Source organism: Homalodisca vitripennis, chromosome 1 (assembly GCF_021130785.1).
Source record: "Homalodisca vitripennis isolate AUS2020 chromosome 1, UT_GWSS_2.1, whole genome shotgun sequence".
Classification (NCBI taxonomy): domain Eukaryota; kingdom Metazoa; phylum Arthropoda; class Insecta; order Hemiptera; family Cicadellidae; genus Homalodisca; species Homalodisca vitripennis.
This window is the reverse complement of record NC_060207.1, coordinates 50,198,716-50,225,959: the sequence shown is the minus strand read 5'-3', so window position 1 is coordinate 50,225,959 and position 27,244 is coordinate 50,198,716. Positions and strand designations below refer to the sequence as shown.

The 27,244-nt window shown below is 33.5% G+C and overlaps 1 protein-coding gene across 1 annotated transcript; it reads right to left on the bottom strand.

Annotated features, from left to right (window-relative positions):
* Nucleotides 1-1,860: 1,860 nt before the first annotated feature.
* On the bottom strand, nt 1,861-26,418 carry LOC124361344 (ataxin-3-like). Its single transcript, XM_046815396.1, is given in 8 exon segments — nt 1,861-2,130; nt 3,998-4,153; nt 7,939-8,115; nt 10,113-10,267; nt 20,523-20,659; nt 23,056-23,193; nt 23,195-23,221; nt 26,395-26,418. Coding segments are annotated over 8 exon segments (888 nt in total). The 3' UTR covers nt 1,861-2,056.
* Between the last annotated feature and the right edge of the window lie 826 nt (nt 26,419-27,244).

Here is a 27,244-nt window from a genome sequence, read left to right as displayed (position 1 = left end):
ATGACTGGTCTCATAAACATGTATCCAAGTAAAACTTTTAACTTCTTATTAATTCATCAGTGGCACAAAAAGAACGTATGGATTTGAGTAGTGTAGTATCAGTAGAGGGGAGCTGACATTGACCGCTGAACGACATCATATGTACAGTTGGAGGAATTTAGCTGTGCTCGTAGGGCCCAGTTACTACAACAATCTCCTTACTCACGATTTCGATTTGCAGATTAGTACTGACAAATACGTTATTTTCAAAAACACGTTAAACAACACTATAACAACTGAAAAACAAGGATAAGTCCTATTATTTATATTATTTGGTATTCTCTTATTATTTAATTCCACCACAATCAGCACTGTCACAAAACAGACTGATTGTAGTGAGTGTGACGAGTTATTTGGGTCAATACGATTCCTGAAAGGAGGGTTTTATCCATGAGTCACAGGAAATGTTTTCGGGACGCAGCGCATAATGCTACCCTGCCACCCCACCCGCCTATCGCCACACACTCAAGGTCACGCGAGCAGCTAAAGTCCTTGTACTGTAAGTTAGAATATCCAGTTTTAGTAGCAATGGTGTAGTGGACCGTGCAACATCATGTGTTTGCTGTTGAACAGTATTCCAAATTGAATGATACTTTGTTCAGTAAACTCATTTCATGCTACAGGATCAGTTACAAATAAACCAACTGGTTGTCCTTGTACAGCGCAAACTCCGCAAAAGGTTGAGTGTCAAAGCCTCTGTTCTTTGAAAACATTACCGCTCAACTAGGGGGCATATTCCAACCTTAGGGATATTACATAGATCGTTACAGCGCATCCTGGCATGAGTTGAAATTTCATCCTAACAATCTTAACAATATGATTGTTCAGAAGGTTCATGAACGTGATTTTGATCAATGAACAATTTTTTTAGAAAGAATGCTTAACATCCTAGAGTAGATGACAATGCTGTTTTAGTGATGAGTGAACATCTCTGGCTGCTTTTTACTTGCCAAGGTGAGATGCTCTGAGTATAGCATAATCTGATAACATTCAACTGAGCAGTGTAATCATGGATCTGTCATCAATGAGGAATACAAATTAAGAAATGTTAATTTATACAAGGTAGAAATACGTCACATCACATGTTGTAACAGGCTTTACTGCATGTAAAATTTCAAATCTATAGCTCATTTCATTCTCAAGATGTCCTGTGGATATCATACAAAGAGGACGTTGAGATGGAAATTACGCATCATAGAACCCATTCTTGTAAGAAATGAAGTTTCATGCAAAATTTTGTTTAAACATGAAATCTTTCTTGACATATCTTACCAGATAATAATACATTAACATTTTTGTTCATTAAATTAGGTTTCCTATCAGTGTTAAAATAATAACTCTACAAACCAAGTCATTATAAAATTGTTTATGTGTTAAAAGTTTTCATGAGTTAAAATGTCACATGTTTGAATCCTTTATGGGTGTATTGAGTTTGTTTGCTGATTGATTTATTCTGATATTTTCTCGTTGACATACTAGTTACCTATAAGACCATTGTATAAAAATCCCATGGTATCACCATCATCTTCACATTTCATGTTCTTGGCATGTATTATCTTCGAACTTAGTGTCCCTTATATATAAGTGAAGCTTCATGCACAACTTCAAGTCTATAAGTCAGTTCGTTTTCGAGACATTGTGCAGACAGATGACAGGCAGAAATTAAATTTTTCCAGCTCCACGAGAGATAGGCTTCGCAATAACATTTTATATAATGGCTGTTGTAATTTTTAATCCTGAAATGCCTATTAGATACATAGATTTTAGAGGAATGAACAAACCAATTTAGAATGGTTCATTTCTAGGGAAGAGAAAGACGCATTTAGGACCATTCGAGATATTTATTAACATGAAAACTTACATTAATTTTACAACCATAAAAAGTGTTAGTTCTAATATACAAATACTGTACTTCCTTGAACAACATTATGTGGCAGGATCGGCTCCTCAATGAACAGTGAAGTAAGTAGTCTACAATAATTTGTACACAAGGTATCCAGGGAGCAGAAAGTCACAACTACGTATTCACCTTGGTCCCACAGCCCTCCAGGTAGGCTAGCCGTCTCTGCCTTAGTTCCACAGGGTCCACTTCTGTACAAACCAATATTTATCAGTTTTGAGATTTCATGTCACCATACTTAACTAATATTGACAAACAAGATAACACTTCATACCAACTGACCTGTATACCAGAACCTACACTGGTTTAACAGCAAATATTATACTGTCATAGAATACAATGAATGTTCAGAACCAAATGAAAAGATAGTGGGTACGAGAACAAACAGTCGATAATAATTATTTACCAACATGTCACTGCAGAGGAAGATGGGATGAATGGAGTGCTAAAAGCTTTAGTAATCCTAGGCATAATGGATTAAGTTCAGGTATTTGTTAACACAGCAAAAATTATCTGGTTTGTTTTAAAAAAAAGAGGAGAACAAAACAACAAAAAACCGTATGAAACCAAGATCTTTAAAGTTTTTGAAAGAGTAGTCGACAATCAGTTTAATTTGTTAGGAAACATCTATTGATGGACTAAATAACGACAATATGGATTTTAATCACAGCCGGTATTCAATTTGTAACAGATTTAGTGAGTAAGAGAGAGAAAGAGAGTTTTAGGTTTTTAAATTACTTACAGCATTTAACAGCGTACCTTATAAACAGCTTTTAAGCACTCTAATAGCATTAGGTACATTGTAGTAAAAAATCTCAACTAGTTTAAGTACGCTGAAATAGCTAGTGATTGTAGTTAAATCATAAAGTTACTCAACTACAGTTTAAGTACGCTGAAAAACTAGTGATTGTAGTTAAATCATAAAGTTACTCATAGATGCAGAGGGCTGACATGGAGTCCTGAAGAGATCAATTTTGGCCGCTTTTTGCTTTTATATTTAAAGGCTTATCTCTGGAGATGGTGATGCCTGTTTATATGCTGTTGATTTTAATATTACTGTTCAAGGTAATTCAACAGAGTGTATTCTAACCAGACTGTTTGATAATCTATTATTATAAAACCATTTTAGGATTATAAAGACTTTACTGAATCCATATCAATCAAATTTTACATTCTTTTCTATAAATCAATCTGGGAATAAACTAAACTCTGATATACATATAACATATTAGAAGTAAATTTTACAACACTATTTGATCTTTTTCAATTAACAAACACTTACGTTTTACTAACAACACAGATCATAATATAATAAGTCAAATATCCTCAATACAAAATGCCACAACAAAAATTTATACAAGTAAATTGCAATATAAATTCATAAGCAACTATATATTACTTAATTATTGTTTTCTATGGATAGAAAAGAGAGCCTATGGCATTAGATTTATAAACTATTTGCAAAAATATACATTTAGGCAGAATCTTAATACAACAAAAAAGGGCAAATAAGGATGATATAAAATTTGAAAAGTTTAAAGTTTGTGGATCTTAGTATACTGAAAAACAATGGTTATTTTGGGAACAGTAACTTAGATGAAACTTTTTGTATATCCAGCACTAGATTAGAATAGGCATATAACACTTACATTTTGTAGTTAATAATTATCGCTATAGAGTAGAATTCTGTGTAATAAACCGAATGAATAAGGTAAATGTACCATTTTCTAAAAACATATTTTTTAATGTAAGATTTCACTACTATGACTTATTTCAGAAATGTAATTTCTAACAGTTATTTATACAACTCTTTGACTTCATTTCATGTACAACTGTGCATTTTCATGGGTAAAGAAATTTAATGAATTGAAAAGAAAAGAAATCAACATTTATGTATGAGAGAAAATGAAGGAAGCAAGGCTTTAAAAACTTATCATAGCAAAACCAAAACAAAATTACACTATCATTTCAAGAAGGAGCAACTTAGTCAAGACTCTTGTAATGGATCAAAACAAAACGTGAGAATGTAATTATTTTCCACTACTAAACCAATCGTACCTGGTGTTGTGGGTACATGGTCTGTTGGTACTGACTGAAGACTCAGCAGCAAGGCTTGTCTGACCTGTTCGTCTTCATCACAGTCGGGGGCTGACACATCAGGACTGTCATCACTCAGACTGAGGGCAAGGGCAGCAGCCAACTCTCCGTCCTCCTCTGTCAACATATCACTCATTAAATATTACATTAGATACATTAAAACATCTTGTTATGGGATAATGTGGATTGTTCTGTTCTTTGTTTCAACTGAGAAAGATCAAATAAAATTATCAACTCTTAACTTATTGACAACTCACAAGATGGAAGTTACAAGATCTGAGGAGTGCATGTTCAGTAAACACAATTTAATTCTTTAAATTTTTTGGCCCGCTCAGCCCGCAAACGTTACAAAACGGTTTTCTAATTTGGCAACACTACATACTTCAAATTGAATCTCTGTGGGTGACAAAATGCAAAAAATATCTAATCTATTGTTCTTTTAATGTCCCTATGTTAAGAAGAGAAATACCTTTCCAAAATGACAAAAGTACCAAACTGCAGTATTCCTGTTTTATCAAAACTCTCATTTTAAAACCTGGCTTTTTGATCTCTTTGATCATAAAAAGCTTAATTATTTCAATTTTGAAGTTTGATGTATTACCATATGTTTTGGACAAACTATATTTTTTATATTACCAGAAATAATAAAGGAAATAAATAAGGAAATAACAGGAGAGGTGATAGCAATGTAATATATAATATAAAGGAACTATAGCAATGCACAATCATTTCAATCTGACTGTAACTCCTACATGAAAAATGTGTCTGTTTAATTTGCTTGCAACATTCTGCAACTCTACAAGTAAAGTTGTTCCAATCAGAAAATTCCATACAACTCCCTCACAGACCCAAACTCCATTCAAGAAATATCAAAAGTGCTATACAATATTCAAACCATCAACTTTCTTTTATTCTTGCAATTGGTAAGCATTCAAGATCATATTCATAATGTTTTTGAGATAAGAATATGTAATTTCTATAACAGTAAACTCACAACTATCTTAAATCTTTGATGTTTTTAGGCTCAGAGATGAATGAAGTTCGATTTACAAACATTGCAAATCAACTTTTAGATTTTGACTGAATATGCATGGCAGCATACGTAATACATATATTTAAGGATTTAAATGTATAACATCTGAGTCTATTTCAGGTACTCCAGATCAAAACACAAGATTGAAGCAATAATAAATTACAACATCTAAATTATGGACCAAAAGAGTTGAAAATAATTTACTTTGAAACTTCCCTACTATATACAGTCTATTTTTGTGTTTAGAAACGATTGTCTGAAAAAGTGTAAACTGAAATATTAGTGCATGTTAAGACCTTTGAAACTTCACTGAGAGTACTTTATATTTCAGTTTCAGACGTTAAAAACTGATGGATTTGTAATCTATTCACCATTAAAAGTAAGACTGGAGACCTAAAATTGACAGAAGCAGTGGAAGATCACTTTATTGATTTGTCAAGTATTATAGTCTAAAAAATCTTTTTATTATCACAAATTATATATTTCTGGCCAAAGACACAACAAGACCAAAAAGATATATCTCTGAAGGCATATTATTATTAAACATTTTTTGCACAACCTATAGATGTAAACATGTTTTTGTAACATTTTTTACTGTATGAAGAATAAGTAGGTATATCTTATATTTTAATACATCTAATTATGTTTTCCAAGTAAATGGCTTAAAACTATGACCTGATATTAAAAAGAACTTAGAAAAAAAGATAGATTTCACCTCACTGAATGAAAGCACTCAGCACTTAGCACTCAGTGAGACAAATTAAACAGTTTAACTGGTTTGTAAAAAACCATAATTTCATTTATACAATAAAAGTAGTTTGTAATTTGCAGTTATACTAAAAGTCTGCTTGTACTTATTTTAACCCATTGAGGTAGTAGCTAGGAATGCTATTACCTAATCAATAAAAGAATATTGGAGACCAGAGTCAACTAGGCCTATGTCTAATACAGTATTTCTTGGTCTACAAAAGTCAAATTTACTATAATGTTGCTCAACCTCATGGTCTTAAGGAAGAATAATATCATCCGAGTTGTCTTGGCTGGGAAATATTAAATAACCTCCATTCTGAGGGTCTGAGTTGTCTACAACTAAATCAGTGAAATGGTTTCTACATCAGGGTTAAAATAATGCAATCTCCAAAGCATTCATCACTATCAATGTCACATGCATTATACTCACAATCACTGTACAACACTTTATTAACTTCAGAATCACGCAAGTTTTCACACTCTATCATTACACATAATGTAAAATAAACAGTCTGAGAACACAGTTGTATAAGATGAGCTATCAGCTGATAAGCAGCGAAACAGACACAAAATTATTTTTTTTAATCAGGTTAGCCATTGTAAGAAAACAAAATTATTTATTTGGTTGTGGCATCTAAACACTTAGTGAGAGACATACCAACAATATCTAGTGGAAATACGGTGAACTACGTGATCAGTATATAATGTCAAATGCCGAACACGTAACCAGCATGTGACTCAGCGTTCAGTCTCAGCCAAGCGCCACATAACCACCACATGTGTCTCCTCAACGGGTTAAAATAGTTTCATCTACCTATTTAATCTTCAATTAGGTTTTTGGCTAGTATGACTAGGAGTAGCAGTTGTAGTCAAATTAAAAGTGACATTTCTAATTTTATAATAACACAGGTTCAGAGGTCCCCAATGGCTTGATTTATTGAACTGTGGGACCACAATTAACTGAGAGGATGTTTGGATGGCCTGGATCGGAGGAGGGTATTGTTAAATATGGGGTCCCAAAGGGTTCGGTACTGGGCCAGTGTTGTTTCTATTGGGTGTAAATAATTTGCTGTACTCCATTCATGCAACAATACTCTATGCAGACGATACAACTTATGGTAATGTAAACAGTACTCTAGAGGAACTTAAACTTAAACAGTAAAAATAAAACTGTATCCTATACAAAAATTTAAAACGAAACTATATAACTAGAATTTTTCAAAACTAAAAATATTAAACGTTAAGTATTTTCATTCCTCACCAGTCCATTTCTGTGTGGGATCTCATATTGATTTACTACTGCATATTTGAGTGCTATTTTGATATTGTTACTATTTCGAATAATATTGTTGTTATTTAGTTTTTAATCCCTAGTCTCTTTTATTACTGTTCTGTTTTACAATTTGTTCGAACTTAATTTATGAATTGTTTGCTATTACTTATTTATTTATTTGTTATCATGTTAACACATTGTTATTGAACATTAGTTAAATTAGTTGGTTAAGTAACTAGTTAGTTTGATGGTTTCTTATTTTCAAACATTGATACTTTTCTTTCATAATGTTTAAATTTGCCATTTTTTGTTGCTGGAACTCTGGATTTGTTTTAACTCCATTTTTTGTTATTTGTTTATATGTAATATTTATTTATTTTTTAATTTAAAATATTTAAATATTTTTTAGGTTAGACATAATTCAATTAACTAGTTATAAGCATTTTAACTTAGCTAATGAGCTGCATTATGACTTTGTCAATTTTTATGTAAATAATACAACAGTAAAAAGTTTAAATTTAAATTTGAATTTTTTATGTAGAATCTACTATTCTAAAAGTAAACAATAACCACTCAAGTCAAAACTGTAATAGTAAAATCTTTTAAATGAATTGCCTTTTACATCAAAACTATTCCTGTATTATTTTAAATTTACAATTGATAATGAGTAACAGGATTTTGGACATTTGCAATCATTTGTAACGATAGTAAATTGTCCAAAATAGTACTGTTTTATTATCTTTAATATGACAGTTACAATTTACAATTACAATAATGACAATTTAATCCATCTTTCTACTGAAGTGATATGTATATTTTAAATTAAAAGTGTGTGGCATAGTTCACCTTGACCAAGACTCATCCTAATGGCTTTCTGCAACTCTGAATCCTCATCCTGAGATTTTGACTTGGCTACTTCAGAGAGTAGCTTGGGTTTCTGCGTTTGTACAGCAGGGTTGAGCAGCAGGGCTTCGTCAGCTGAGCATGGAGCAAGGTCACCCAGCACCACAAATATTGAGTAGCCTAGTACAAGACACAAGTAATTTCTCTTTCAATTCAAAATATCAATTACAAACTGTTACTAACAACTACAACTAATACAATCTAGGCACAAAGATCCTTTTAAGACTAAGTACGGGGACAAACTGTTCTTTTCCCTCAGGAAGGAAAAAAAACAACTAATACAACTACAAACTATTCGTCACAATAGATTGTAACTGAGGAAGCAGCCAATCTCGCTCTATGTGGTTTTTTGTCTGACAACTACATTATGTCTTCATACCATGCCTCTTGAAATGTGATCAGCCAAGTCTAAGCTCGTTCACACCACATGATAACTAAATATGAAAGAAAATTGCTTTTTTTATTTGTTCATAAATGCTTTAATACAAAATAATTAGAAGCAAATACACACACATGCACAAACAAACACAAATGTGTACATGCACACGTGCACACACATGCATGTACGCACACAACTTCAAGTTTAATAAACTAACATTGCTATCAAGCTACATTTAAAATTCTTGATTTTCACCAGGCCCCAAACTAAGGACAATTCTTATGAGTTCTGGCTCCCATTCTTTCTCCATTGTACTTAAAGATAATAATATTTCTGATGGTAATAAAGCTGCAACTCATACATTTTCTTAGGGTCTTTCACATTTTTCAAAAGTTACAAATACCACAGCCTAGATCAAGTATACCCTTAAAAGTAAAAATAATAACATACTGATGTATGCCAATATCAGCATTATGCTAATAAAAATAAAATTCAAGGGTTATCTATAAGCTAAGTCAATTAAAGAAATAATAGGAGTATTAGTTAATCTGTTATTGAAAATTTTTTTAAACAATGGAACATATTAACCCTTAAAGTATGGCATAAGGATTTATCCTTATGGGAGTGCCGATGGCCGAGCGGTCTAAGTCGTTGGACTTTGGGCCTGAGTTAGAGATAACGCAGGTTCAAATCCTGTCTGTGACCATTGCACTTTTTTTCAGTACCATTTACCTTGTATAGTATCGACTCTCCCCCTTATTCTGTTTGATAAGATCCTCGCACAGGCCAGTGGCCCATGAGGGTGGACAGAATAGGGCTTAAAAGGGGATCGGCCTCTCCTTAAAAACAAAAACAAAAAATATATATATATCCATACCATTAGAATTGTGCTAATAACGGCACATGATAATAACCGTATTATTTTATTTTAGTACATTACAAGTTACAAAATGCCGTGAATGTGTAGGAATTGATAAATTTATTGATTTATGACTGTTGGAATGTGTAACATGCCAAATATAAACTGATAATGAGTTTTATTCTTTAGTGTCGTTTCGTCCGATGATGCGTGGTGACAAGCGGATATATGCTTATGGCGCACTTATGCATATGATGCACCTACGTGCAGAACACGGCCGCCAGTACAAGTAAAGCTTTTTACAAAAATAAGTTACTTTAAAGAAACAAATAAATAGAACTTTTGGCAAATACTAATTTAAAAAATTCTAAATGTACTGTAAAATTATGTTTTCGTTTTGTGATATACTACTATAGACTAAATATTACATACTAGAATACTTAAGCTACAAAAAATAAGATACACTGGTTTTCTTTCTGTACAATGATTAGTGAATATTTCCTTTTAATTTTAATTTTGATGGCTAGTTATAATAAATTTGGTTAAAATTTAAATCAAAATAATTTTTTAATTATAAGAGGTTTTGGTACAATATTGAAATATGGGAATTGAGAATTTAAAATTTAAGTTAGGTTATAAATATAGAATTAAATTAGTGTCTCAACGATGATGTGGCAGCTAGTAAGTAGAACAACGTGATGATTCGAAGGGTGGTTGTACACAGTATGCTAATTGTATCCAGGCCCAATTTTCTTCAGTCCTTTAGGGGTTAAGTTTAAGTAAGATTCTGATATGTTTTGTACCCTTATTGTAAACTTTCTAACATGAAATAATTTAATTAGACTCTAAAATATGATAGAAACCCTACGAGTTTGTTACCTTCCTGTTGCAGCTGTGCCAGGAACATTGCCAAGTAAGTGTTGGAGATGAGCTCTGGGCCAGTCAGAAGGGAGTTGAGGTTAAACCACTGGTTGGCAAGCCGACGTATTGTGAACCAGTGATCTCTGTAGTTACATATGTAAGCCTTCATCTCCCTACAACAGATTAAAATATATTACTGGACCAATAAGCAGGGAGTTGGGGGTTAAACAACCGGTTGGCAAGCTGACGTATTGTGAACCAGTGATCTCTATAGTTACATATGTAAGCCTTCATCTCCCTACAACAGATTAAAATATATTACTGGACCACTAAGCAGGGAGTTGAGGTTAAACCACTGGTTGGCAAGCTGACGTATTGTGAACCAGTGATCTCTATAGTTACATATGTAAGCCTTCATCTCCCTACAACAGATTAAAATATATTACTGGACCAATAAGCAGGGAGTTGAGGTTAAACAACTGGTTGGCAAGCTGACGTATTGTGAACCAGTGATCTCTGTAGTTACATATGTAAGCCTTCATCTCCCTACAACAGATTAAAATATATTAATGGACCAATAAGCAGGGAGTTGAGGTTAAACAACTGGTTGGCAAGCTGACGTATTGTGAACCAGTGATCTCTATAGTTACATATGTAAGCCTTCATCTCCCTACAACAGATTAAAATATATTACTGGACCACTAAGCAGGGAGTTGAGGTTAAACCACTGGTTGGCAAGCCGACATATTGTGAACCAGTGATCTCTATAGTTACATATGTAAGCCTTCATCTCCCTACAACAGATTAAAACACATGATTATACATGCAGATGGTATTTTTTTTAGAATAATGGAACTTATAAATTAATCTAAATCAGTAATATTAACAAAAATTTGCATTGATTGTAAGTAATGTCAATTTGTCAATTTAAATAAGTTACAATTCGCATGATGGATAGTAAGAATCACTCATTATTTCTTCATTCTTGGTGCAAAACACGTTTGTATATATTTGAACCAGACTTGAGCACCATTGTTTAATTATGTTACCTGTCGTTTATGATTTTTTAATTAATGTTTCTCCCAAGATGTTTCACTTCTGGCTGGTTCATATCTTCCAGTTAAAACTACATTGGGTACATCAAAATGGATGCGTTACTTAAATCATAATAATCTTATGCATGCACATCACTAAGCAAAAATGTTGAGTTATTGAGGTGCAGGGGTGGATCGCTAGGTGTAGTCTACTGCACAGGATGACTTTTGGGAGTTTATGGGGCTCCTTGAGTAATAAGCAGTTGCTAGCCTGCACTTAACGGTGTACAACCCCCACTGGCTTTTGAATGGAGAGGCTGGTACAAAGCTGTCCTCCTCTTCTTCTGAGACATGACTGAGATGTAGTTGCTGCTTTCTCTCCTCATGGATCTGAACACTTGGCAGCCCTACCTGCATCCTAAATATCCTGATGTAAAGGTTCTTTTAGGACTAATTGCAATGAGAATTTCTTGTTCTAAAGAAAAACTATATATTTACCTCTAAAATGGTCATTATTAATAATTGTTTTTCAAATATTTGTTTTGAAAAATTGTTTGGCAATTTTGGTCGGCCTACTATTAGAAATAGTCGTCTATAAATTGATAAATATTTTATCATAGACATAAAATAAAAGATCTATATATTATGTGACTAAAAATAGTTTTCTTCAATAAGTTTTGAATAACTTTAGAGAGGAGAGAAAGGGTTTTCAACTTTAAATACAATTTTTAATAATATTTTAGAAAAATCTGAAAATGTATAAAGCTGCAATAGTTTAGGATCTTTACTTCCATATGTATAAAGGCCAGACCTCAATGCGTCAATGTATTTGGTCAAAACACTGAATAGACTGCTAGTAAAAACCTTGATTATCCTATAATAATAATAACCAGGGTCATATTGAGACCGGTTCGCTTAGATATATTTGCAGGGGCTAAGATCTACAGGGAACCCAGGCCCGGCACCATCCCACGACATGCTATAACCCAATTCTCAAGCCCAGTTTTGATGTTACACTCTATCCAATAACACAACATTTACAACATATAAAATATATAAGATTGTTTGATGTATTTATCTATTTTAAAATCATAAAAAGTGTTGATAAGTTTCTGAAGAGAGCAATATAATTCAGACTTACGGTACGCTACTAACGTTGTCAGTAAGGGTCCTGTCCTAGCTGAGCAACTAAATTCTGTTGGCAAATAAATGTTGTAGAAAATACATGAGGTATGATCTCAAAATGAAGTTTTTTTTTCCATTTTGATATGAAAAAATCATTTGGTGCAGTTTTTGTATGGAGCATCCTAAGTATATTTATTTATGTAGATAGGATGATATATATGTATATATGTATATTGTTTCGTTTGGGGCCTGCCAAAGCTGTGTACAGCCCTGAGAATAATCGCTATGCTAATGATGTATAGACAGAATCAAACCAATACACTAGATCAGAGGTCTCCAAACAAAAATCCGCTGGCCAAATCTGTCAATAGCAAAATTTTTGTCAAGAGCAAAATTTCTGTCAATAGCAAAGCGCTAATGGAATTTAGTACTGTAAGTGAGACATCGGTGCCAGCTAGGCGACATAGTTACTGGTTAGATCTTATTTTTTAAATAATATTTCAAATAGTATTTTTTATTTATTTTATTATATTATTAATCTATTCAAGTATATCTGACTTAACCCTCCAAGTGATAGCGGCTCAGACCGAGCCGTTAGGGACCCCGTCTGAATCGATAACGGCTCGGTCCGGAGCCGTTCGTGAAAAAAAAAAACGACGTAAAATAATAACTAGTATCGGAATTCAGCTATATTTTATACTAAACGGTTTTTAAAAAGAGTTCCTTTACTTGATACTCTATGTCGTATTATTTTCAAGGAGATACAAATAAACATTATACGGAACTTGTTGATGAAAAAGTTACATTTTTTGGCAGTTTTCGATTTGTTTATGCTGGTGAAAAACATATTCAAAATCAATTTTCATGTAAATATAAACTACAAGTGTTATACATCTTTGTGTTCAAACTTAAATTGTGAATCTTTTGTATATAATGAAATTCAAATATGTTACTATGGAAAATTGTGAAAAATAGCCTCAAAAATATAATTTTTATTGGAAAAATTTGTTTTTCAAGATCATTAGTAAATAATACAATGAAAAAATTTTTCTTGGTAAGTTTTTCTGTATCATTACCATTTAGTACATATTATAGTGAAAATTTTAATATATAATATGTTATATTTCAGGTATATTTGATATGTTTTATGAATTAAAACAAAAAACACTGCGCATCATCATAAAAAAGGCCTATCACTGTAGAGTAATATATGAGTATCACTTGGAGGGTTAAATTATTGGCAACGGTTAAATTGCTGGAGCCTTGCTTTCTTGGAATTCAGTTTCTGACACTATTTTTAACAAGCATTGGTTCACTGCTTGTTCAAATGTTGAGATATGAGGTTGTAGCCATAGAAAAGGAAACTGAGTAATACAGGGTGTGGTAGATAAGTAAGTAATGAGACTCAGTCTAGAAAAACAAATTTATTGATCCGATTTGTACAAAACGTTAATATTCTTCAAAGTACTCGCCTTGGGCGTTGACACAACGTTGCCAGCGCATTTTCCAAGCTTCATAGGCCCCCACTGTAATCCGTTGGAGTTATCCCAGTTAGTGCCTTCGTGATAGCACGTTGGATGATCGGAATATCGTTGAATACGATGACCCTTCAGGCATCTTTTTACCTTCGGAAATATAGGAAGAAATCAGGAGGACTCATGTCAGGGCTGTATGGTGGCTGTGGCAGAACTTCAACTCCAATTTGGGTCAAATAGGAGGTCACGAGGCTTTTGTTCGCGGGGAGCACTCGGGAACCAATTTTGCGCAAACTTTCCTCATTATCAAATCTTGCGTAACAATTTGGTGAACCGTAAATTTATTCACGGAGACCTCATCGGCGATCATTTTGAGGCTTAAACGACGGTCGGAGTCCAGGAGTTCTTTCACTTTGGTCACCGTTTCATCCACACGACTCTTTGAAGGGCGTCCAGATCGTTCCATGTCTTCAACAGATTCCCTCCCGTTTTTAAATTCATTAAACCACCGGAACACTTGAGCTCTTGATAGGGCGTGCTCTTTGTAGGCCTCCGTAATCATAGCAAAAGTTTCCAAAGCAGTTTTGCACAAACGAAAGCAAAATTTGATTGCATACCGCTGTTCTATCGAGCGATCCATCTTCAGCGTTTTTCACAAGTGTCACGGGCACACAAGCAACGTAATACACGAAACTCGACCCTCACTGCGCCAGAGCTACGACGCGACTGCGAACCGGTTCTACTGCTCAGATCCCCCACCACGTGACCTGCAGGTGGAGACCGCACTGCGAGCGACTGGGGCGCCGCGCGCGGCGGCCAGTCTCATTACTTATCTACCACACCCTGTACATCCATTATATACTAGTCTATCAGAGCACAAGTTTAGACGACAAATTCACTAAATGTAGCGTCCTATGTGCCCAATACAGAACAAACCTAGTACAGAACAAACGAGGAAGTATGAAGTCTGTAGAGGGGAGTGTTGACAATATGATATTTAACCTCCATCTTTCACAAATAGCCAACTCCACTCGTGCCATCTCCAAGTACATAACGCTACACAGTACAAGCGTCACTAAATTTGAAGTGACAACACTACCTCATGGTTAGAGCTAAGTGGATCGATCTGTAGTACGACTAAGTTACTGGTGTCAATAGCCTAACCTAGCTTTACTTTCTCATTCTCAATCAGTATCAAGCAGTACAAAGCAGTATCACAATCAGTGAGATTAAACACCTTTTCTGTAGTTTTCAGCTTTTATTTTGTGTATGTTTGTAACATTCAGTTGACTTATGTTTTTTTACAGATATAGAAAATGTCCCTTGTGTTTCAATGATATGTGGAGTGATGACTACTTTTTAGTTGATAACAAAATAGTTTTGTGTCTGATTTGTAAAGAAAAAATATTGTAGTTTAAATAGTACAAGGTAGGAGTACACCACAACAGGTGTAGTGTTACAGGCTTCACTGAGGTTCAATGCAAATTGTCATCAAAATCCCATTTCATAATGACAGAAAACCAAACAATAATACGGCAAAGATATTTTTACATCCCCCAGCAAAACAAAAAAGAAACTATTTCAGGCTACTGATTGATAAGCTTTGTTGGTTGTACATACATCATAGAACTCATTCTTATCTGTGTAAAAATAAAGTTTCATGCAAAATTTTAAGTCTTGAGATGAAATCTTGCTAGAGATATCTTGCTACATAGTACATTCACAATTTATCAATTAAATTGGGATTCATATTATGTTTAAATAATGAAAGTCTACACAGTAAGTCACCATAAAATAATGTTGGGGTGTGTTGGGATAGTTAGGCTACATGTGTTAATAGTCAGTCGTATGTCACATGTTAAAATCTCTTATTAGAATATTGAGTTGCCATAAAGATTACCCAAAAGACCAATGTAAAGATATTCGTTAACACTCAGCCAAATCTATGGAGTGACATGCAACTTCAGTGTTCCTCATATAGAAATAAAGCTTCATGCACAATTTTAAGTCTAATTGGTCAGTTCGCTTTAGTGATATCTATTGACAGACAGAACTAAATGAAATTTTTCAGACAAATACCCATAGACATCATGAAATAAAACATTACAAAAGCAAATATCTTCAAATTATAAAAGTGTTTTTGCAAGGTCAGTCCCAAGCAAAAAGTGCAATGTTAGAAAAATCCATGCAATCTCAATGTGACATTGCTAAATGTAAACTTCAGAATGAGGCTGCTGTATGGTGAGTTTGTAAAAACTTATATTGAAAGGTGAAAGACTTATGTTCCAAAACCAGCAAATATTTCATTCACTAAGCTTTTACCCACATATGATTGCATGCTGAACAAAAAAGATATAGGCCTTGATTGACATTAAACACGAGTTTGAATATCCCTGTAGGTAATTTAAGTGGCATTTGATTACTTTCAATGAATCTGTGGATGTGTCCGATTCGGCTCAAGTTCTTTTTAAAACGTGTAGTCTGATTCGCCTCAGTTATTTTTAAAACGTGTTGTCCGATTCAGCTCAAGTTCTTTTTAAAACATGTAGTCCGATTCAGCTCAAGTTCCTTTTCAAACGTGAAGTCCGTTTCAGATCAAGTTCTTTTTCAAACATGTAGTCCGATTCGGCTCAAGTTCTTTTTCAAACGTGAAATCCGATTCAGTTCAAGTTCTTTTTAAAACATGTAGTCCGATTCGGCTCAAGTTCTTTTTCAAACATGTAAATAGGGGTTTAGAAATCATCAAAGAACTGGCTGAACTTTATTAATTGGAAAGCAACAATTCTAGGAAAGAAAGTTTTTCATAGGTAAATGAAACAATTTCTAAACTTTAACTTGATTTAAAAAACGTGTAGGGAAAAACTAGAAATGGAATAATTTTTACTTTTGGCCCGTTTAGCAGGATATGTTTGGAATGCAGTTGAAAATGCTGGAGATTATAAATTCATGGAAAATGATGTTTCAGAAATAACAGTGAATTATATTAGAACTTTCTGAAATCATTGTGATGCTTTCAGAGGAAAAAGTGCTGCAAAGATTGTTTAACTACGCTACTGATATATGGTTGAAATGCACAAAGTAATGCAGGCAAAGCAAGCCCTTAGAAGAGTTGTCATGTGATCACTGGCTCTGCAAGCTTACATTTGCAGCAGATCTTACACCACTCATCTCATTTCTTTTAACTTAAAACTTTAAAACCAATAATACTCATAGTGTGTACGTGTGAAAGTTTTAAGAACAAAACTTACACTCTTCAAAAACCAGTTGGAGGAATAAAATTTGGAACCACTTTTAAAACATGAAAGTAACAGCTAAAATCCTAAAACTTGAAAGTTGAAACTGAAAATATACCCTTAGAATATTGCAAAGAATGATACAATAATGCAGATTATCTTCCATTTTACAAGTAGAGTTTCAAATTTACTTCAAAGCCTAATTAAATTAATACATTGCACTTATTAATCATTTATTAAAAGTCCATCAGCAAATTGTTACACATGCACGTTTTTGTTGCATGTTTTTGAATAATGACTTCAAGAGAACAAAACATTTTATAAGAATGTTTTCAGTTCTTTTATCAACATACAATAGAGCATGAATTATCCTAAAAATTAGTGCAGGAGGGTTTTCAGATCACTGATTTTTCGAGTATTCGAACATCAGTGTAAAAAACATCTAGTTTTTGGACGTTTTTTGGACTAGAACACACAATAGAACCTTTTAATATCACACACAAATATAAAATATGATGTGAAGGTAACACATAAAGTAGGTATTGCACACACAGTAAACACAATTTTGGCTCAGTGACTTGGATATCATAGAAACAGTATAAAATTTACGAAAATAAGATAAAATAGGAACAGTTCAAAATCAACCAAAAATTAGATACATATGATAAAAGAGTACAAAATTAACTTAAAAGAAAAGTTTAACATGTTTGTTTGCTTTAGCTCTGACATCTGTTTTTTTTTTCTTTTTCTTTTTTTTTTCGCTAAGTTTAGTAGGCGTTTTAAAGACATCAGCTGCACAGCTCACATTCATCTTGTAATTCCATTTAATGCCAGTCTCAAAGCACTAGAAGTTTTTTTTCACTGATCGGACCTTTTTCATCTGAGACGTTGTCATCATCTCGACCATCTCTCCATCAATGTCATCTTTAGGCACTTGTACCTGCGCTATTACATTGTCATGTGTCTACAGTCCATAGCCAGGATCATACTCATCACACTCTAGCCACTCATGAATGTTTTCTTGGTCATATTTTCAAATCCTGAAGACTCTAAAGCTCAACCACATCTGAAACGAAGGTGTCGTTGCTTGGTTCTTCAGGTGTAGGCCTAGTTTCAGAGTCAAATGTTAGACAAAGCTTGGCCTTTTTTTTCCATAGTCTATTTAACATTAGCTCATGCTTCTGCAGCTATATTAACAGCATTTTTTAAATTAGTATCTTAGTATATTTCAAGGTTTGTTTTATTTTCTTCTTGGTCAATTAGTACACTACGAAGCAATGCTTTTTCGTAGTGACGCTTGAAAGTCCTCAATCACTCCCTGGTCCATGGGTTGAAGGACTGAGGTAACATTCAGTGGAAAAAAAATCACCTTAAACTTTCCATCTTCTCTCACAAGTGAAAGGTTTGAGCAATGACTCGGAGTGTTATAAATTACCAATAGCACAATTCCAGTATCCCCAGTGTTCATCTGATGTTTTTTAACCTCTGCCTGGATACACTACCCTACCATTCAATAAATATTTTACTATCCATCTACGAGTTTTTTTTGGTTTCTGTAGATAACCGGAAGTCATTTTATTCCTTTAAAGCATCGTGGATTCATAGATTTTCGAGAATGGTCAGCTAAGGTAACCAATGTGCGCCATGTTGTTTCCGCGTACCAGCTGTTATGCGAGACTTGCTGGCTTTAAATCCAGGCGTTGCAAATTCTTTTTTAGAAATAAGGGATTTGGTCAGCATTTTCTTCCAATATAATTCAGTTTTATCTGCATTGTAGAGGTTACTTTCCTTACTATATCCTTTGTCAACAAGCAAACTTAAACATTTCTATGAACTTTTTAGCAGCACCAGCATCAGCTGACAGCTTTTCCCCCTGAATATCTATCTCTCCAATCCCATACCTAGATTTCAATCGTTTCAGCCAACCAGTGAAAGCTTTAAAATTGTCACTACCCTCTAGTTTTTTCTTCATTTCCAATACTTTTTCGCAAATCAAAGGATCACTTATGGGTTGGCCTTGGCCTCTTACCTGCATGAACTATGTGTAAACTACGAGCGGCGCTGCATGTTTCAATGACATGGTAATGTAGATAATATAGATCCTATAAAATCATACTGCTGATATATTATGCGATTTTTATTGATACAATATATTTATCAATGAACATGAACTTTTAATTGATTTTCAACAATATAATCGATGCCAACAATGCAAAGGAACAAGTGGTAGGCATGCACAAGAGCACACAATACCATCTAGGATCCAGCGACAATAAGAATCTTCATAATCATAATATACGACCCAAGTCGGATAGGGCTGACCTATCTTAAAATTTCAGCAAGATTTGGCTTTCAGTTAACCGACATTTCTGATGACCGACTTTTGGATGATCAACACTCTGTAATTAGATCTGAGAACCTAATTCTCAAAAATGACTTTTGTGAAATCCTATTATAGAGCAAATGTTTCTCACGAATACCTAAAATCTATATTGGTTATGGGGTGTCAAAGTTCGAGCCATGATAGCATGACATTGTTGGCCAAAAACAATTATATAAATCTCTCACACTCACAAGAAAGACAAGGGATAGCTTAATAGGACTTTAACTTCTTGTCAATAAGTGCAAAACATATCAATGTTGGCAAATAAGAGACAAATATATTATGTATGAAAATGTTTGATAGTTTTCATAAGAAAACTATTACTCAGTTACCATAGAATTTTCAGTTTTTGGTTGTTAGTATACGTACCCATTACCACATTACCTTTCAATACAATGTATGTGAAAGTACTTGGCCCTCCTGCCTCCAAAGATCTTTCATTTTGACCCTCGAACGAAAGTTTGGAGACCCCTGCACTAGATCAAGTACAGCAATAAGATTTTGATAGTAAAAATTTAATAATAAATTAAACTAAAAACAACTTTAAATTAAGTATATTGCAATAAGCTAATAATTTAGAAAAGAGTATACTAATAATAGACATTGCATATTAGAAACACTGGTAATAATAACATCAACTCAACGCCAGCTACAAACACACAGCTTGTTTAAATTTAATCAATCCCATTTAAAATAAGCAAAATCTCCTAAACCTATGTCACTTACAGTATACTGTACCATATGCAACTCATAATTTTTTTGATGATGCCTACTGCAGCCACATCCATTAATAGTCATATTCTTACAGTTTACGAACACTTCATTCTAAATACATTAATATCAGCACAGTCCCCTTAATCAATCGCTATATTCGAAAACATCAGGAAATTATTTGAAAGATACTCAAGTATAAGTATCTTTATATTGGTGGCTGATACTCCTTTACCTATCATTTATGTACAACAGAAAAGTATCAAACTAAAGAAAATTACTTAAAGAATTTACCTCTTTATTTTCATCACTCATCTTATACAACAGAAACTAATACAACTGATGGTATATTTCTTTCTTAAGAGAAATGACTCTATCAATGTAAATGGGCTTTTATACTCCGGACAGATAGCATGTAACCAACGTAAATTTTCAAGTCGTCAATGACTAATCTCAAGTCTACTTACGCAGGGTTAGTTTGGGCTGCAACAGCTCGAGGCTCCGTACTGTTGTATGGTATCATTTCTAGCCCCCACAGCTCTAGAGCACTGCTGATGACCTGCACCGAAAAGTAGCCACTGTCGTCCATGTTACCGGAAGGTTGCTACACACAACATACATACATACATTATATCACTTTGGCTCATTTTTCAAGGTAAAAGACAAGGATATGTCACACCACATGTCGTGTACCAGGCTTTTCTGAAGTTGCATAGAAAATTTCAACTGTGTGTGTGTGTGTGTGTGTGTGTGTGTGTGTGTGTGTGTGTGTGTGTGTGCGCGCGCGTACGTGCTTGCGTGCGTGTGTGAGTGTGGGAGTGTGCGTGTGTGTGTCAGCTCATTTCAATTTTATAAACCTCGAGATGTCCTGTAACATATAGACAGACCGATTATCTTACAAAAAACAAAATTTAACACTCTCCAGCCAGATAAAAGAGAAATTTTGTCAGCCGACTGAGTGATAGGTTTCCATGACACTCAGCCAACTTCCATGGTTGAACATGCACCACCACAGAATTCATTTTTGTCTAGTAAAAATAAAGTTTTATACAAAATCCTCCAGGTAAAATCTTTTTAAGGTATCTTGTCACATGATAAATTCATATTTTTCTTTATTAAGTTATGTTTCATAACAGAGTATTTAAATAATAAAAGTAACTGTGAGCTAGGGAGAGTACTACAACACAAGAGTGCACTAAAATCAAATAATGTCACAAACTTAATTAGGTTTTAATCAACTCGCACTTTTAGTGTATGGTACCTCTCATTATATGGAAAGTATTAAAATCAAGTGGTAGACACTTTTGGACACCCTAAGGCAAAGGTAGGAGAACAAAATGGCACACTAAGTAGAACAAAACATTGTGAAAATTTTATTTTTGGTGCCATTTCTAAACCATCCAGGTAGAGCCAAACATTAAATACAGTGTGCTGAAAAGTGAGAATTGTAACATATTTCTAGAAAGGGTGCTTCTTTGGTAACATTGGATACAAATTTGTATATGCTGAAATTTTTAACAAGGTAACAGTAAAAGAAACCTACAAAACTCTACAATTTTTGACAATTTGGACCACTCTCTATACAAGAAAAGAACTAAATTAAAACATTTTTCAGTTAATATAAACCTTTAAAAATTATAAACTGCTCAATTTACTTTCATATTCGAAAATCTTTTAAAAAAGGACTTCTTCCCCCTCCCTACCATTACCATTTTGGGATACTTTTGGGTGTTAAAAATTATTTTCTCGAATTATTTGAAGTTGAAATATTTTAGTGTTAGTTAAAAGGAATAAGGTAGGTTTGTCAGTCAGCCATTACACACATTGCGGATGGATGGTTTCCCTTATCCTGTAATGGCTAAAATACTGGGTGTCTTAAATTCCCAGTTCCCCATATGAACTTTCTTATAAATAGAGATGGAATGATTTACTTTGGAGATCTTTATATGATCAAGAAGGTTTTCAATGTAAAACAAATTTGACTCCCTCTCTCCCCCAAAAATGGGTTATTTTGTGGATGTCAACATTTTTAAATAGGAACCCCTAGTAAAAGACACCTCATTTTCAAGGTATTATAGATCACAGGAAAATATATATAACCAAAAAACTGGTTCAAAAAGGCCAGACTCTCAACTTCTGCTTGCTTATGATGATGATAGTCCACACAATAAGTCATACTTTCTGCAAAGAGATCTGCATTGAACTGTAACTGGAAAACTCCTGGAAGCGCATGCAGAGGCTCTATTTGTTCAGTTAAGGAATGGATGGATGGTTCTAGAACACGTGGAGATTGAAGAAACAAGTGACAAGCTTGAGAGAGAGAACTTTATTGGGTCCATAAGCAAGAAGAAGCTGGAACCTGCTGTTCAGGGAGATACCCTAGTTGGGGACCGGACTGACACTACTACAAGTCTCTCCACATGGTATTTGTAAAAGACTAAATCTCTCCCAGATGCAAAGAACAGCAGAATTCATATCTTAGTTATGGTAAGGTAAAAGTATTTAAGGAATGGTATCCAGTAAAAGTACACTGCCTTTGTAAGTACAGTTTGTATGTTGAGAGGGCCTGAAGCATGTGAGACACAGGACACCACACACAGGATACTGAAGACAGGATTTCCAACCAAAGAAAAGATTACATGGGTTTTAAACTTATTTTTAATTTTCATACCTTATTTTTATAAAGATATATTAAGACGAAGCAGATACGAACAACTTCTAAAATCAGACATTTAGGGCTTGTTTAGGACAAAACTTATTCATACAATTACCAACCGGTATCAACTATGGTAAGCAAACAAAGATTTGCTACATTACAATTATAAGTTTTCCAATAAAATTATAAAGAAACACTGAGGAATTATACATATGATATTTTGTTCAACTGTTCTAAAATTGAATTTACTTAGAAATGTCACTGATTGGTATAGTTATTTGTTTGAAAGCCTGGTTCTAAATGTAAAAATAGAAGTACAACTAAGCATAAAACTCTTAACTTACTTCTAAAAATCGCCTATAATCTTCACTATCAACTCCACTCTCTGCCATCCGAATTCTCTCAGCTTCATCCATCTCTTGAGCCAGGGCTGCCAAGTCAACTGCTGTGAAGTAAGATCCTTGAAGTAGAGCATTAAGGGCAGTGCTGGGCACACAGAGACCCTTCTTGCTGCACAAAATCATAGTACACATGAACTTCTGAATATGTCTTACTCTTATATTAACTAATACTATATTATTGTTATTCTGTTTCTTAATTTTTCAATTTTTTGTTTATAAAATAATAATATCCCTATAAGAACTACATCAAGTAATAGCAGGTACTTACTTAAAAAATATTTAGAAGTCCACCAGAGTGAACAATGAAATTGTACAGGTTAACATAATTTACAACAGTAGCCTAATAATATTTTTATCACATTGTATATCTTTTTAGTACCACATCTGGCACCTGTAGCCAGATAGTAAATATTACAATATTTAAAAATAACATCTAGGAATCTACAAGAATGAATATTATATTAAGTATTGAAACTCATCATAATTTATCATCCCTTAGACTAGTTCATCATCAAAGTAGAATAGAACACACATCTAAATCAAATACCTTCTACTGAGACATATTAGCTTAACTAAAACATAACATTGTCTCTGACTTTAAAATGGTAGACCAACGAGTAAGTTTACAGTGAAAATTGTTTACAGCATTCCAGTTTTAAATAAAGTGACCTAAACGGTTTGATGTAGTTGCCAGCACAGAGGACAGTGCTTGATTTTACTCTCAATAAAATTTTATATATTTTGCTGATTTGTTTAATCTTAAAACACTGAAAATGTTATTTAAATCTTTCATACAAGAATCAGGTTTTTTAGCCAATTTACTGTTTTATGCAGTCACCATGCATTCATTCAATTTATACACAGTGTATAAATATACTGGAAATATCAAATGTTTTCTATAAATATCATATAGGGGCTTTTTTTGATGCAATCAATAATTTCCAGAATAGTGAAAATAAAAAACATATGTAAAGGCATTTAAATTTTAGTGGGCTTAATTTTGTATTGCAGTACGGTATTTCTTACTTTTTTCAATGCCACTAATTACTCATTTTTAAGTGCTATGAATGTCAATTTTACATTATAGTTAATAACTTACAGCTTTTAAGTAATAAATGTCACCACTTTCTCCTAGGAGAGATTAGAGTATGAAAAGTATACCATTTGCTAGTCAATTAATGTCACTTATCTTGTGTATTGATTCATTGGTGATATATGAAAGCAGGGCAAAAGAAATTGAAGTTTAGGGCCAATAAACCAATCACAACTTTCCTGACTTCAGATCTCGTTGGACAATCTGGCATGTGATCTGAGGTCGTGAAAGCAGTGGTCAGAAATGCCACTGACCATCAGCACAAGCCGACATCACTTTCTTTTGAGAGGCAGAAAAAAGAACCGATCGTTATAATGACATGCAATTCTCACAGTTAGTATAAAGTCTTCTTTCTAATAATAGTTTATTAGATCACCAATAAGAAAATCTCTTCCAAAAATAGTGGCCTCCAGATAATACCAAAGTACTGTACTGTTTATGGTTTCATTATTATTTAACCCTTTAAGGAGTGCGTGTAAACGCTACATAATGAGTAAGGACGTTATATGACATATATTACTGTAGTGGGCCAAAAGAGTATGGACGTCATATGACGTTTAGCCTCTGTATTGTTGTATTATCGTAAATGCATTGCTATTACTGATTGCTTTCAGTTAGATTAGTCTGTAAAATGGTTCCATCTATCGGCAACATACTCAACTTCCATTTTTGTGTTCACTTGTGCATTCACTTGTAATCAGATTTTACCACCAGATCATAATAGCCACCTGGTAGAAGCCACTGACTGAAGGTTGTGTTGCGCAAGCGTCGCTTTGCTGTCAGAATATGCTGTCATATTACACTAGCCATTCCTTGTATACTGCATACTGTGGCCATATTTATCTTGTGAGAGTGACTTATATTTGTTGAGCAACTATCTAGTTTGTCACTGTTATCCAAATAGCAGTCAATATTTATCGAGTCTGTCGTAGTTAGGAAATAAGACATTTGATTTTGAAAAAGTACTGTAATATTCACTTGTAGAACATGTATCCTTTTTTATTAAGCTTTAGAATATAAATAGAACACCTTTAAGAGAATTTAAGGTTTTTTATTTTTTACTCCTTTTGGTAATTTTTAGGATTTCATCCATTACTCATTTTAGCCTATCGATAGAAGACGTCATATGACGTCCATACACCTTAAAGGGTTAAATTAGATTTCTAGCCTGTCAAATGTCTCTTCAGTGGTTAAGGTTCCTTTAATATATATATGTGATTATGGCATTGTATATATTAAAATTATTTTTATAGTTTCAAACACATAATATGACTTTGATTTAATATTTTGAAAAGTTGTTATCAATTGATTCTATTATTCAATATATGTAGCATTGATGATTATTGGCTTATTGTACTCTACTCGGACTCAATTACATTTTTCTACCAGAACTAGGCTTACCTTGAATACCTTCTTCTTTGCCTTTAACCAACACTACTAGATTAGCTGCATCATAACTAACCTAACTTAACTAATATTCATATACTGTTCAATTTTAAAAACTTATATACAATTGGTAAGTTTTATTCCTGTCAAGACAAATCAAGAAATAGCATACGAGATGAACTTGTCATCACACTGATTAGGTACAGTTACTAAAGGGCACTTAACTATCATGAGCTATTAGTTAATTAAAAGATAAGCAAGTAAGCCAATGACACTTAAAACACTGACTACATACTACACCATCACCATTAGCCTACAACTAAATATTAAAAATCAAGTATTAGCCATTAAAAAGCATTAAAAATGTCAACATAGCCTGCGCTTACATAAGAGCACGGAAAAACCTAAATAGCCTTTGAAAACTGAAAATATTTTAAACTACAAATCTTATCTTATTGAGATTCTTGAAACAGAACCTTAAACTTACTGGACTTCTAAAATATCAAGCCGTCTTGTCTATCTGACTTTGATAAATGAAAAGGAACATCATCATTAAAAGTTGAAAAACTATGTTAATAAATGCACAAGAGAAACAATAAAGTGGTGTACAATATATTAAGGTGTTGCAATATAACTAGCATTAGGAATATTTGTCTATATCAGATATTGTGTCCCCGCCCAACAGGGTTAGAAATGGTAAGCTAATTATATTTATATCACGAATTTGAGTATTAAAATGTGACACTTAAGGATTAAGTCAATTTAAAAACCAATAATTTTTGTGCAATTACTATTTTTAATACCTTTTCATGAAAAATTGAATCCATCGTCCGTCGTCCGGTAATTACAATCAAATGTGACACTTCTATAAAAAACAAACAACTGATTTTAACTTTACATGCCTTTTCTGGAGTTATTCTCATGCCGCGTCTGCAATCGTGGGGGGGGGGGGGGTGGGGGGGGGGGGGGGTGGGGGGGGGGGGGGGTGGGGGGGGGGGGGGGTGGGGGGGGGGGGGGGTGGGGGGGGGGGGGGGTGGGGGAGTAGGAATTGTACATTTTCAAATGCGGTCGACAACTGGTCGGTATGAAAAGTTACTCATTTTTCCTTTGGGACCGACCAACCATTCTGTTCTATTGTACTAACTCAGTATTCAGCTTCTGAAAGTGTCTCAATTTATTCTTCCAACAAAACTATAATCAAATAGTCTTCGCATATTATCCCATAGGCTCCCTAGGAACTTGTTACTCAGCCTAGATATAATAAGGCATGCGAGGAACTAACGTATAATTGTATTTGTTATAAAATCTTAAGGAATTACTTAAAAAAATATAAAATATTAAAATTAAGCTTTTATTTACTTGTAATTTTGTACTAATATTACTATTTTACTAGGTTATATATTTCTATATGTTATAAAAAATTACTGCAATAGTATGTTAATAACAGTTTTCCAATGTCTGTTATAAAAATTGAACCATATCATTCTAACATTTTTATTTTAGCAATTAGGTTAAAAAATATTAAATTACATAGAATACAGAATGTCTTAAAATTTTGTCTTTTTTCTCATTCAATTCGTTGTCAATATTACACTTTAAACTGTATATAATACCAAATAAATACATTTTTAATTATAATATTCATTCTTGTAA